General features: G+C 40.0%; 1 protein-coding gene across 2 annotated transcripts in view; it reads left to right on the top strand.

The window, feature by feature from the left end:
• The window catches only part of Ppp1r21 (protein phosphatase 1 regulatory subunit 21), a 55,466-nt gene that overhangs the window by 28,386 nt on the left and 12,113 nt on the right, over positions 1–14,967 (top strand). For both annotated transcript variants that reach the window (XM_063228942.1, XM_063228950.1), the window contains exons 12-16: positions 368–504; positions 4,750–4,842; positions 10,271–10,398; positions 11,492–11,644; positions 14,378–14,470. In XM_063228942.1, the coding sequence (XP_063085012.1) occupies positions 368–504; positions 4,750–4,842; positions 10,271–10,398; positions 11,492–11,644; positions 14,378–14,470 (604 nt within the window). The remainder of the gene's footprint in view (positions 1–367; positions 505–4,749; positions 4,843–10,270; positions 10,399–11,491; positions 11,645–14,377; positions 14,471–14,967) is intronic.

Raw genomic sequence — 14,967 nt, 5'->3', positions numbered from 1 at the left:
TGTCATTTGCAATAACACCACTTCCTGTTTAATTAGTTCTCTTTTGGAATCCAGTCTGCAAAATGTTTTCTCCCTAAAATATTTAAAGAATCCTGAATATTTAAGATATTTAATATTTTAATGTGTTCGTGCTGCTCTCAGAAGGGAGATATTGGGCATGTGCCTTTATTCCACTTAGTCCTCTGTCTCCACTGGATGCTCAGCAGGCAGCTGTGTACCACAAGGAGCTGTGCACACAAACGTGATCAGACTCTTCTTTCCGCAGAGTCTGTCTCTGGATGTAGTGGAGAGCTTACTTAGGTGGTGGCTAATGCCTAGCTGAACATTGCTTAGGATGCTCACTTTCTAAAAACCCGCCCCTTCCTAGTTTAGAAGAAGAATGTGAGTCTTCTCTCTGCACATCTGCACTAAGAGCCAGGAATCTGGAGCTGTCCCAGGATATGCGGAAGATGACGGCTGTGTTTGAGAAGCTGCAGACCTATGTTGCTCTTCTCGCCTTGCCGAGTAAGTGTGTCTGCTTGCGTGGTTCCGGGCAGAGGCTTGGGAATGCAGGAGTTGGGAGAAAAAGCTGGTTTTGCTAGTTAGAGCGAGAGGAGCAAAGGATCTGAAGTCAGGAAAAACTGAAATTCAGATCCTCTTAGGCAAAACACTATTTCTCTCTGCCTGTTTTCTCCTTTATAAAATATTAGGCTTTAAGTCTGCCTTTATTAATGACCTTTCTTTCTTCCTTTTTTACATGGATTAGGGCAAGTCATGAGAATTGCAGCAGCTTTCCAACAAGGAGTAGAGGGGGATTTAGTAGTAAGCACGCAATTTGTTTCCTTTTGCCCTTATTTGAAAAAAATATTTTAAGGTAATCTTAGTGATATTTTTCAGAATGCCAAGGCCTGAGATGTAGCTCAGTGAAGAGCTTTTGCTTAGCACGTGTGAGGCCCTGGGTTTGGTTTCCAGCACTACACACAGTTGCTGTACAACTGGTACTAGGATTTTTTTCCTAAAGCAGCTTTCTTGTGACATAATTTATATACTGTGCGATTTATTCATTTGAAATGTGTAATTCAGTAGTGTTTTAGTATACTTGTAGACTTGTGTACCACTGGCATGGTCAATTTTGGACCATTTTCACTACCTCTGGAAGAATCTATGTAGTCTTCAGCCATCACCCTTCTGTTCTCTTTCTCTTCTTATGTAGCCCTCAGCAACTTCCAATAAACTTTCTGTTCATAGAATTGTACTTCATACGAATGGAGTCATATAGTATGTGGTCTTTAATGTAGCATACGCCAGTACATCATTTTTTAAAATTGCAGAATAATAGTCCATTGTATGGATGTGCCACATTTTATTTACTCACTCAGCAAGTAATGTTCATTTGAGTTGCTCTAGCTATTATGAATAATGATGTTCAAGTTTTGTGTGGACATGTCTTTTCATTTCTTTTGGGTATGTGCCGAGGTTGGAATTGCTGGGACACATGTAATTTTTTTCATTATTGAGGACCTGCCAGACTGTTTTTCAAAGGGCTCTACCATTTTTGCTTTCTTATAAGTAATCTTTGAGAGTTCAGATTTCTACGTATCCTCACTAACACTTACTGTCTGACCTGATTCTTGCCATCCTAATGGGAATGAGGTGGTATCTCCTGTCGTTTTGATTTGCATTTCCTCGTAGTCTAATGTCATTCACATCCTTATAGGTCACATCATTATTTCTTTTGTTCTTTGTTTTGCTTTGTTTTGTTTTTTGAGACAGCGTCTTGCTGTATAGTGTAAACTGGCCTTGGATTCACAGGGTAGCCCAGGCTGGCCTCAAACTTGTGATCCTCCTGCTTCAGTGTCTGGAGTGCTGGAATTACAGGTGTGTGCCAAAGCACCCAGCTCGCTGTCTCCAATTTAAAATGAGTTATTGGTCTACTTATTATTGAGTTATGAGTTCTTTATTCTAGATACATGCCCCTTATTGGATGTATTGTTTCCTGTGTTTTCTTCCATTTTGTGTGTTGCCTTTTTACTTCCTGATAGTATGTGTCTTTAGTTATTTTTTACTTGTCACTGAGACAAAATACCTGATGCCCAAAGTTGGGAAAGGAAAGGCTTATTTCTTACAGTTTTTGGAGGTTTCAGTCCATACTCAATTGGCTCCAAGGCGGGGTGACATGGCGGGGCTGCAGTTGAGGGCTGAAGTTCATGGCAGCTGCAAACAGCAAGGCGGAAACCTGCAAGAGAGACACGTCTTCTTCCTGTCATTACATTGTATGCTGGCTCCACCCCTAGGCAGCTGTAGCACTGACACCATCAATCCAAGCGCTAGACAATGAACCAATCACAAAATGCACAATGCAAATGCATGAGGCCTGGGGGCCACCAGCATAAACCATGCAAGTATCTTTTTTTGTTTTTTTTGAGACAGGGTCTCCGCTGTACAGTTTAGGCTAGCATTGAGCTCACTTTGTAGCCCAGCAGGCTGGTCTCAAACTCACAATGATTCTTCTGCCTCGGTTTCCTGAGGGCTGGGATTACAGGCATGCACCACCATGCCTGGCCTGATAGTATCTTTCGAACCATGAAAGTTTTAAATTTTGGTTAAATCAAGCTTTTTCTTTGGTTGCTCATACTTTTGGTGTTGTATTTAAGAGTTCGTTGTCAAATTTGAGCATATAAAATCTTCTAAGAATTTATAGTTTTAGGTCTTACTTTTAGTGTTTGATCCATTTTGAGTTAATTTTTGCATGCAGTGCAACTTAAGGGCTCAGTTGTATCTTTTCCATGTGGAATCCATTTGCCCCAGCTCCATTTGTTGAAGAGATAATTCTTTCCTTGTGAGATAGTTGACCATAGATAAATGAATGAACTTATTCCTGGGTTCTCAGTCCTGTTTCCTTGATTGAATGGTTAATTAGGCCCTTCTACCCTCTGTCTTATGGCAATAACAAACTGTTTTGGTGACTGTTGATTTGTAGTTAAGTTTTGAGGGCAAGGAGTGTGGGTCATCCTACTCTGTTCTTCAGTATTGTTTTGGTTATTTAGGGCCCCTTTTAATTTCATATAAATTTTAGAATCAACCTGTCAGGTTCTACAGTGAAGTTGCTAGGATTCTGATAGGAATTACATTAGGTTTGAAGATCAGTTTGGAAAGTGAGTTTGTATTGTGTCTCTCCAAGAGACACAAGCTCTAACCCATAATACCTGTGCATCTGGCCTTATTGGGAAATGGGTGTCTGCAGATGTAATCAAGATGGGATGATACTGACCTAGGGAGAGTCTGAAATATAATCAATGGCATTGTTATAAGTAGAAGAGATTTAGAGACAGATAGACACAAGGCCATTTAGAGACAGATGGACACAAGTCAGAGGAGGGATCATATTTATGTTGCTCCCAGCAGAGAACACCTGGGCCAACAGAAGCTGAAAGAGGCCAGAGAGAATTCTTCCAAGAGCCTTTGGAGGGAGCATGGCCTTAACACCTGCCTCCAAACAGAGAGAGAATAAATTTCTGTTATTGGTTAAAGCACTCATTTGTGGCACTTTGTTACCACAGCCCTTGGAAGCATACAGGGAGTATCACGGCAACCCTCACACCGACAGGTCTTCTGGTCCATGAATGTGGTAGATGTTTCACACTCTGATGCTGTTTCTCAGGGCGTGTGGCCTTGGGCTACAAGCCATTGCCTGTGAGGACAGTGGTTTTGTTGGGCTGCTCCTCTGCTGTCTCCTGGCTGCATCACTTGCTGGTTTAGGCCCCACTCACTGCTGGCAGGGGCCTGTCATGTGTTTAGAATTTCTTGAGGCACAAATGGATAACAGGTGACCCAATCAGATTTGGCTCCTTATAAGTGACTCCCTCTGTTAGGAAGGAAGGGGCAGAGCAGTGACCCCAGGTCCCTGTGGCTGGTTCTGAGCTGGTGAGGGTGATCGGGGCCTGGTATCCTCAGCAATGCCCTGTTCAAGGTAGAGCCTCCTCCTAACTTAGGAGTCTTGGGGGTGTCTTGGCCGCACTTGCCTTGAACTTAGCCTCCGCAGTAGGTAGCTGGGGCAAGAGGAGAAGTCCAGTCCTTGTGCTAGGAGTTAGAAGAGAGGGTGTCTTGTGTGCTTGGCTCTGCCTGCAGAGAGTAGGGTCTGTAATCTCCCAAAGCCGGGAGGGAGGAAGACAGTGTGACTTGGTTCAGGTACCACAGATGCCTCTCTTCCCTCCAGGTTTCCCTATGTAAATGTTTATCTATTTGTTGTGTATCCTTAGAATTATTTCTGGACACTTTAGGTGATTTTTTATTATTTTGTAGCTGTTGCCAGATTGACTGGGCAGCAGACCCACGGAGCGCATTCTAATATGCCAGAAGTAGAACTCCATGATATTTGAAGAATTATGTTTTATTGCTGCTTAGCAAAAATTAATGTGTAGGGAATGAAAACAAAAATGAACATGATGAAAATCACACAGGCATTCATTTCAAAAAAGACTCATGAAAGAGTGGTTACAACCTAGCGATCAATTTTGATTCTTTACTTGATCTTAGCCAAAAGGCTGAGAAGGGATCAGTTTTGATTCTTAACCATAAAAATGTGTTCCTGTGTGGACACAGGGATGCACATCAGTCAGCTGTGCCTCAGTTTATCACCGTTACATGGGAATGTGTCTGTAGAGGTTTCTAAGTACAGTTATCTCTAAAATATAATAGTCTTCATTCTACTTTGAGGAACACGGAGGTGGTGGCAGGGAAACGCTTAGGTTTGTGATTTTGGTTTCCTAGGCACACAGCCAGATGGGCTCCTGCGGACAAACTACAGCTCCGTCCTAACCAACGTTGGTGCTGCTCTGCATGGCTTCCATGACGTCATGAAAGGTGAGCCCTGGAGAACGTAAGTGAGCTTTAGACCTGTATCCCCTCCCTCAGATCTGCCTGAAGGAGATGGAGACAAATATTGCCGAGGACTGTAGACAGCAGATAAAGGCCCAGCAGCATTTGGCTAACGTGGAAGTGCACAGCTGCTGTCTTCTGCTTTTGCCATCTGCTGCTTTTTGAAGGTAAACAGAACTGATGAGAAATCCTGGTGCTTGTACTTTAGCCAGAAAGGCATTACACTGACTGCATGCAGGTATGTGAATCTTACCAAACCAGATATGCGACTCAGCTGCGTTAGGAAAATACTTAACATTTATTAGAACCCAAGTATGAAGGAATTGAAGAAATCAAAGTTAAAGTTCCCCAGCAAGAACATATTGCTTTCCATCATCTTGTGCATTTTGATATTTAAAATGCTGTAAGTCTTGTCGTGTTTAGCATAGCCTTAAGAAATGTCTGTTTTTAAACCTTGGTCAGTTTATAATTGCTTTGGGGCTCCTAAGAATATAGTCTGCCAGCCGGCAGAGGCAAACTTTCAGAGCTTTTCATGTGTCTCTTTGAATGTGATTGTGAGTCCTGAGCAGCTATAGTTTGCGTTGCTTTTAGATTCCTCTGCCTGTGCCTCTTTTTGTTTGAGAGGCTTGGTTAGTGATGCTGAAGGACTGTTGGAAGTTGGTCAGGTTCCTCAGTGATTCATTGGGGTGGTTTAGTTAACAGTTTGCGACTCATTTTACAGAAAATAATTTTTAAAATTGTAAAGCTGTTTTTTAATAACATGTGAAGAGGGTGTACGTGGTGTACTATTGTAGAACAGTGTGTACTTGTGGTGCCGGGATTCATTCTTTGTCTCACAGTGTTACTGAGTGTGCTCTTCCTTTTGGTGGAGAGTGGGTCTTCCCTGGCTTATCTTAGTTCACCTTTGAAAGTCACTGTGCTTCAGGAGCTAGCCTTGATGTCAGGAATCACAGTTTGGCTTGGTAGTCAGTCCTGATCCTGCAGACTTAGTGTGGTCTGTAGAAAAATCAAGGGACAGATGCTTTTTTCCTGCACAGCCTTTGGTTTGAGAGCCTAAGATTTGGCTGTAGTCCTGCATTCCAGATTTTTACTTAACCTGAAGTGCCTCCTTGGCTTTTGATTTTTTACTTTGTCTTCTAAATTTCCAATGAGATATTACAATTTGTTCCTGCTGGTAGTTTCTCCAGAATTTCTAAATAAGAGGTGCTAGAATGATGGACAATAACTATTGAAAAGATTCCTAATGCTTCATTTATATTTAAAAATTTGATTTTATTTACTTGCTTTTTAAATTCATTAACAGTGCACAGTTTTCTAAGGATGCTCTTGATCATACATTGTATAAAATCAAGAAGATGCCAAGTGGTTCAAAACAAAATATGTCACTGTTACTGTTTGGCGTGAGCTGATGGAGATTATGGGAGGTCAGAAGCCCCCTTAGCCTCTCTGTGCACTTCTTTCTTGAAAAATGAAAATACTATGAAGAAAGAATGGGGGGAACATGAAAGATACTGACAGATTATGAGTCCTGTTTGTAGGTTTGCAGTTGAAATCTAGCCTTTCACCTCTCCTAGAGACTGTGTATGTCTTGTGAAAACTGATGCACAACAGCACACATCAAACATAGTCGTTATGACGCAATTATGATCCAGTTCCAAATCTGATCTTATATTAAGAATGTTGCTGTTACTTTCCATGTAAGTATTACTAACATTTATGTTAGAAAATGAACTTGTAGCAACTAGTAAATATGCTTTCATCATCCTTCAGGTCCAAAAATGTGTCATTACAAAATATGTCTATTCTTTTTTAGGCATAAATTTGAGTTTGTTAGTAAAAAATAAAACACACATAAAAGCTCTAAGCGACATTAACAGAAGAATTTTTGTTTTAAGAACTTTTATTTGAAATCTCTGCCCTTTCCACTTTGTCCTGAATAATTGCTTAATCTGATTTGAAAATAAGGAGAGAAGGTGGATGGGCTGATTGACAGGCTGTTCCAGTGTTTCATGTTTTTTTGTGGTTAAAAAACCCCAACCATATATATATATATATATGTATATATCATACATATATAATAATAATAATATATAATATGTATTATATATAATAGAATGTATCATAATATATAAAGTATATAATATATAATATTTATATATAATATTATATAGATATATAATAACCATATATATATATATATATATATATATATATATATATATGGTTCAGAACAGAATAACTTTATTTACATTGACTCTTTTAGTTCATGACCAGAACTGTGGAATGAATTAAGTTTGTGAACCAAAGTATTGCTGTGTCAGGAGTACTTTATGACAAATCCATTGCCAGCATCACATTTAATGGGCAAAAACTGAAAGCTTTTCCTCTGAAATCAGGAATAAGACAGGGTTGTGCCTGCTCACCACTCCTGTTCAATGTAGCACTCGAAATTTAGCCAGAGCAATCAGGCAAGAGAGAGAAATAAAAGGGACACGTGTAGGAAAGGAAGAAGTCAAACTCTCCTTACTCACTGATAATATGTAGAAGACCCAAAAATTGTAGCAAGATGCAAATAAATGGGGGCTGGGGATTAAAAAAAAAAAGATGCAAATAAATACACAAAACCCACAGAGAAAGAAACTAAGGTCTGGGGATTTAGCTCAGTGCTTCAGTGCCCGCCTGTAAAGCAGCAGGTCAGGAGTTTGATTCCCGGTAACTTCCCATGAAAAAGGAAAAAGAAATTAGACAGTCCCATTCACACTAGCTTCAAGAATATTAAGTACTTAAGAATTAGCCTTACCAAAGACCTCTATAACAAAAACTGTAGTATTCTAAAAGAAGAGATTGAAGAGGCCATCAGAAAATGAGGACTTTTCCTGTTCCTGGGTGGGCAGAACCAATACTCTCAAAATGACCGTATTACCAAGACAGATAATATAGACTTAATACAGTCAAACACTAATGGCATTTTTCACAAAACTAAAAAATACAATTCTAAAATTCATATGGAACCATTAGAGATCCAGAATAGCACAAACGTTCTGAGCAGCAAGAGCAAACCAAGAGGCATTATAGTGCCTAACTTCAAGCTACATTACAAAGCTACAGTGATAAAAACAGTGTGATACTGGCACAAAAAGGCATGCAGATCAGTAGAACAGAACAGAGGAAGCAGAAATGGTCCCAGACCCATTTAGCTATCTGATCTTTGACAAAGGGGCCAGAAAATACACTGGAAGAAAGCTTCTTTAGCAAGTGGTGCAGGGAAAACTGTTTATCCACATGCAGAAAAATGAATCTAGATCTGTATCTCTCATCCTGTACTAAAATAGAATCAAGCTAGACATAGATATTAAAACAGACACACTGAATCTGCTGGAAGAGGAAGTGGGTAAAACCTTTGAAGACATAGGCAAGGACTTTCTGGATGGAATCCTAGTTGCACAAGAAATAACACTAACATTTGCTGATTAGCAAATGGGATATCAAATTAAAAAGCTTTGGCATAGCACAACTCAGAGGAAGAAATTACCTACAGGATGGGAAAAAAACTTGTGCGGGTTCTTGTACAGAGGACTAGTGTCTGAAATACATAACGACCTCACACAACAAGAAATGCAGTATGGTGGTGTAGAAAAAGTCCCTTCTGCATTCTTGTGGGAATGTCAGCTAGTGAACCACTATGGAAAGCAGTGTGGATATTCCTCAAAAGATTAAAATTAGAATTTCTATTCCACCTAACTCCTACTGGATGACTTCCTGAAAGAGTCACAGACACCATATTATAGTGACATATACATCCCCATGTAGATAGGAGCACAATTCACACTAGCTTAGTCTTGGAAGCAGCTTGCTTGTATGTCCATCAGCAGATTGAGTAGATAAAGAAAATGTAGTATACATATACAATAGAGTAATAGTCATAAAGAAGCATAAATTTAAGTTATTTAGGAAGATGGATACACTTTGAAACCATAATGCGAACTGAAAAAGCAGATGCAAGGTTAAATATTGTGTGCTTTCTCTTCTATAAGAAATCTTAAAAAAAGAGAAAAAAACAGATGATAAGAAACAGGATGGTAGGTCTTTTGCAGACAGGAAGGGGATTTAGGAATGGAGAGGAGTGGGGGGAAGCAAAGAAGAGTAAGATTTAGGCGTATACCAATTCCCTGTGATGATGTATATGTGCTAACAGAAAAAAGAGGAACGCCCTCAGTGAGTGAAATACTTGGATCAAATGAAGAAGATTTGGGAGAAGTATAGCAACATTGTTTTAGTATTATACATCTTTCAAAAGTACCTCAATTACCTGTTAAACACCAAGATTGCCTACTAATCAAGTCCTTACTGCATTTACTTCTAGTAGAATGTCGAAGAAAACTGTCTGGGGCAAATAGCCAGAAAATGCCTGCTTCAGGGGCTAGCAAATTCAGTGTACACATGACGTTCCACACCCTCAATCAATTTTTATACAGTGTCTGTATTATAAGTCTACAGTGGACAATTGTTTATTTTAAAAATACATTGAACATAAACTGAGTGGTGGTGCATACTTGTAATTCCAGCACTCAGAAGGGTGAGGCAGAAGGATTGCCACTTTGAACCCATCCTGGGTGACTTAGTGCTTAGTAAGACTGTCTCAAAATAAAAAGTCAGATAAGAGTTGGAGTTGTAGCTCAGTGTGAAGCCTTGAGTTCAACCCCAAGACCAGAAAAATAGTCAATGGCAGCTATATTGAAAATATATATATATTTTTTTAACTTAAAAATGTGATTGTAAACCAGTGTTATCATAATAATTCTCCCTGTCTCCCTTATGTCCAGGACAAACTCGTGTGTCTCAGAAACCCAGCATCTCCAAAGCATGCCCTTCGGCGGGACTTCCCTAGCCCTCCTGCCTGAACCCCTCTGTCCCAGCCTCCCCTCTGCTTCTGCTGGGCTGGAAGGGTAGCACAGGAGTGTGCAGCCGTGTTCCCTGATAGGTTGTGTGTGCACCTGGCTGGTTGCCGTTTGGCTGCCACGGGATGAGGACACCCTGTCTGTGCTGCATGCCTGTGCCTGCCTCACAGGCTGTGCCTGTGCACACAGGACGGTTCCCTTAGTGCTGCCAGGCTGGCCAGTGTGGCTCCGCCTGGGAATCCTGGTCAGGACCACGCGCACGGGGGACTGGTCCTTAAAGGAGACCCAATGGGACCCGGGCTGCTGGCGGCAGCGCAGGCTGTGCTGAAAGCCTCCCTTCTGTCCTGCTTGGATTTGGAGCTCAGCGGGTCCTCTGCACAGTCCTGATACTCAGAAATTTTCTTTGTCAAGTGTTAATTTATAAAGTTGTAAGAGTAGATAACGGGAGTGGGCTAGTTATCTGTATGAGAACTAGATATAGATAGTAATGAGCTTTCATTCTGATGCTTTTCTAGATATTTCTAAGCATTACAGTCAAAAAGCCACAATAGAGCATGAACTTCCGACAGCAACACAGAAGCTGGTAACAACTAACGACTGTATCCTGTCCTCAGTAGTGGCGCTAACAAATGGGGCAGGAAAGGTAATTACTCACCAACGTGTTTTGGCCTTAATTTTAATGTTAAGTACACACAGTCTGTTTCACAAATCACTTTTTTTTTGTTTTGTCTTTTTCCTTTTTATCGGTACCGGGGATCGAACTCATGACTGCCTGCTTGCAAGGCAGACGCTTATGCCGCTGAGCTAAATCCCCAGCCCCACAAATCACTTTTTTATATTTATCAAGATATAATGCTTTTATTACATAAGACTTACTTTTGTAGTTAGGATGTTTAGCCAGACATTTTTTAAATAACATCATTTTATATAGCATTGTAGATTCAAAATTATATGTCAGCAAAATTATAGTCATAGATCTTTTGTGGCTGCTTATATAAATTTAACAGATACAAATCTCTAAGTATCAATATCTACTCAATTTTTAGTCTTTTTTTTCTATTTATAGTTCGCAAGTTGAGACTTGCAGAATTAAATTTAAGTAAACATTATGTACCCAAGATATTTATGTCATGCATTTTATTGGGATGTAAATGTTCAGGATTATAGTACAAATGGAACAAGTCCAAAGATATTTTGAGATCAATATAGAAATCAGTGAGGTAAACAGCTTAAGAAATTCACCTGCAGAATAAATCAGAATCAGTCTTGGTTTTCACAAAGAATAGACCTTGTCTAGAGTAGGGCATACCAAAACTCAGTTTTCTCTCTCTTTTTTTGAGTCAGGGGCTCACTGTGTAGTCCAGGCTCACCTTGAACTTACAGGACTCCTGCCTCCGCCTCCTTAGTGCTGAGATTATAGGCATGCAATAGCATGCCCAGCAGAAATCAGTTCTCAGAGTTTAAACTATATTGTCCTTCTACTATGTTTCATTGCCTGGGTCAGTGGTGGCAAACCTAATGGCATGCGTGCCACAGCAAGCAGTTTGTTACCATCAAGAGCTCTAAAATGTTTGCCATCACTGGCCGAGGTGTTCTTAGATAAATGTGGCTTCAGGGCAGGTGTTTATTAAATTTCATTTCCATCTCAGCATCGTTAAACTTCTGAGCGCTATTAGATGTGAACTGTAGATTACTGTTGGAAAAAAAGAAGCTGTCTTATGTCACACATTGTTTAGATGGCGTCTTTCTTCAGCAACAATGTGGACTACTTCCTGGCGTCGCTCAGCTATGGACCCCGCACAGCCAGCAGGTTCATCAGCCCCCCGGCCGCGGAGTGCATGCTGCAGTACAAGAAAAGGGCGGCTGCCTACATGAAGGCCCTGCGGAAGGTGCGTGAGCTGCTGGGCCTGTGCCCTGCAGGGAGTTGGGAACTCTCCAGACCCTCCACCGTCCACGCTGTTTAGGCTTCCCGCTTTTAGGGGTGAAAGTGTTTGGTGAGTGTTAGGAGGTATCTTGTGGAAATGACAGAGACCCAAACCTTAACTTGGAAGCACAGGCCCTGGTGGACTGTGTCCCCTCCGCCTGGGGTGAGGTAGGCTGACAGGCAAAATGAATACTCAACTTTGACAAATCTTCAACTTGTAGAAACACAAAAAGTAAGTCTTTATAATTTTTTCTAAATGTAGTTAAGCATACATGATCATTGATAATGATGCCAAATTCCACCATCTAAATGTAGCTGGTTACTCTTTGGCAGAATATATTTACATGTTAGAAAGTTTTGATATGTGTGTAAGCAGTCATGTGTGGGTGTACATATGTACCATAAAAAGCAAAATGTGTTCAGCTTCATATACTGTTTTAAAATCTTTTCCTCAACACATTGTGGATATGTCCATATATCTACAGCATATCTACAATATAAACTACTAATATCATTTTAATGCCTCTGTCGTATTTTAGTCTGTAAATAGGTAATAGTTTGGCCATTCCATTGCTGGTGGATATTAGTTGTTGGCTGTTTTTCACTATTACATGTAGTGCTGTAATGGGTATGTGAATTTTACTTTTTCCCCTTCATTTCTTTAATTTGTTTTCCAGTTTTAAGGATCTAACGCAGAATTTTGGGCATGGTAGGCAATCATTTTTACTCTTGAGCTACATCCTTAGCTCTCTTTAAAATTTTTAATTACAAAATACATAAACATATTCTTATATTCCATTAATTTAGAACATTATAGGCAAATTATCCCTGGTTCTAGTTTCTATCAAGAGGTAATTATATTTATCAGTTTGAGCATTTGTGTCCATCGGATTCTTTGAGCATTTATATCCATCTATATGAATCTGTAAATAATGTATAGAATTATTTTTTTAACTTAGTGAAAGTTTTAGTCATTGTATTATTTTTTTCATTTAAAATGTTGTAGTGATCTATGCCATTACATACTGCGTCCCTTTGAGTACAGCATAGAATTTTATGAGTGTCCATTGTTTGTTTAGGTTTCCCTTTGTTGGTGGACCTTAAAATTGATTCTCATTTTTTTATTGTTACAGTAAAACTGCAGTAGACAGCCTTGTAAATGTCTCCTTTGGCATATGTGGAAAACTGAGAACTGAAATGTTTTGAGCCGTGTGTTTTTCACATTTTACATTTTGTTTTCATTTTTACAGTGCTGGGATTGAACCAGGGCCTTGTGCATGCTAAGCAAGTGCTCTGACACTGAGCTATACCCAGATTGGCCTGAAGCTTGCCATTCTCCTGCTTCAGCCTTTGGTTAATTGAGACTGCAGACATGTATCATGATGTCTAGCTACATTTTAAGTTGTAATAGCTGCAGCCAGGATCTTCCTATATTTGTGTAATTGTTTTAATTGTATTTTGATAGTTCTGCCAAATCATAGTTCACTGTGAATATTTCAACTTTTGGCACATTTGTCTAGCCTTTGGAAATGTGCTCATGAGTATGTAGACACATCAGTTTAACATGTAAATTTAATCTTTGTTACTCTCCGAAGAGGCTCCTTACTGTTATTTTTACTTGTATATCTTTGCTTATTAATGAGATCAATATCGTTTCATAGTTATCATTTGTATTCTATGTTCTGGTCTTTTACCTATTTTATTTCAGTTGATTTATTTTTACGATACTGGGGTTAGAACCCAGGGTTTAGTATGCGCTAGCAAAGGCTCTCTACTGAACTACACTCCCAGTCCTTAAAATTTTGTTTTGCCGTAGTGACTGACCAAGTTTCCCAGTTTGGCCTCCTGCCTTAACCCTCTAAATACTTGGGCTTACGTGTGTGCACTACCACACCGATGTCTTTTACATTTGTAAAATTAATATTCCTAACAAAGGTTGAAAGAGCTCCCAAGAATTTGGGGCCCAGTGGAGCACATACAAAGGCCCAAGTTGCAATCATCAGCAGTTATAACAGCGAAGAATTTTAATATCCAGCAAGTCTCTTTTCTTTTATAGTGCTCGTATTCAGCCACAGCACCTTCCAAGGTTGTGGAAGTACCTATATTTTATTGCAGTATTTTTGCTAACTTTTAGATTTAAATCCTTGATCTGGAATTTATTTTGATACTAGGTGTAAAAGAAGGATCTAAACAGTTCTTTTTCTAAGTGACCAGCTGGGTTTCCTTGCCCCATTTATACAGTATCCTTTCTCCACTGAATTAGAAATGCACTATTTGTCAAATAATGGATTTTTATGTATGCTTGTATCTGTTTCTGATTTTTATTTTGTTCTTAATCTGTGTTTTAATGCAATTCTGTGTATAATTGGCATAAGTTCTCCATTATTTTCTTCTTTGAAAATAAGTGCGTTTATATTTTCCCAAGTTCAGTACTAAGGGGAATGGTCTTCATGTGCACACATCTGAATTCATTCCCACTCTTTTTTTTTTTTTTTTGTCTTTTTCGTTTTTATCGGTACCAGGGATCGAACTCACGACTGCCTGCTTGCAAGGCAGGTGCTTATGCCATTGAGCTAAATCCCCAGCCCCCTCATTCCCACTCTTGTGCGGCACTATAATCTGTGAATGGAGGATTAGGTGACAGGGTGGCAGGGAGTGACAATATTTTTCCTTGAATTCTTACTTGCTTTTCCCACAGCCTGTCCCTGAGTCTGTGCCTTACGAGGAAGCGCTGGCAGACCGCCGGGTCCTTCTCAGCTCTACAGAAAGCCGGGAAGGGCTTGCACAACAGGTAGGGCCCTGGGAGTCCTGTGGGGCTGCTGCATCCTCTGGAAAAGGGTTCTAAGGTGCACAGAGTGATTAGCGACTCACCTACACAGTAATTCCTGAAAAACACAGTCAAATGTGGAATGCCTTAAAAATTATTTTTAAAAATTTTTGAATGAATGAAAAGGCTCAAAGAAATTAAGTGAATTATACACACAATAGCTGGTAAGTGACAGAATCAGTCACCTGACTTTGGAGCTGAGGCTCGTCCTGCTGTGTCACTGGTCGACCTCCAGCGTGTAAAGGCACTCTGAGCTGGGAGGTGGTGGTGTAACCCAGCGGGAAGGCGTGGACTTGTGGGCTAAGCAGATGGGGGTCCCAAGTTCTGGCTCTGTTTTCTCACTTACCAAATGGGAGCCTTCATTCTCTAAGAAATAAGAATTGTAGAGTCATTAAGAGGCCACACTGGGGTAACTGGAAGAAAGTGCCACAAACAGTGCCTGCTACATAGTAATTGTTCAG

Source organism: Cavia porcellus, unplaced genomic scaffold, assembly GCF_034190915.1.
Source record: "Cavia porcellus strain 051 isolate PalLab524CR breed Dunkin Hartley unplaced genomic scaffold, mCavPor4.1 scaffold_1, whole genome shotgun sequence".
NCBI classification, from domain to species: Eukaryota; Metazoa; Chordata; class Mammalia; order Rodentia; family Caviidae; genus Cavia; species Cavia porcellus.
This window is presented reverse-complemented; position numbering and strand designations above follow the sequence as displayed.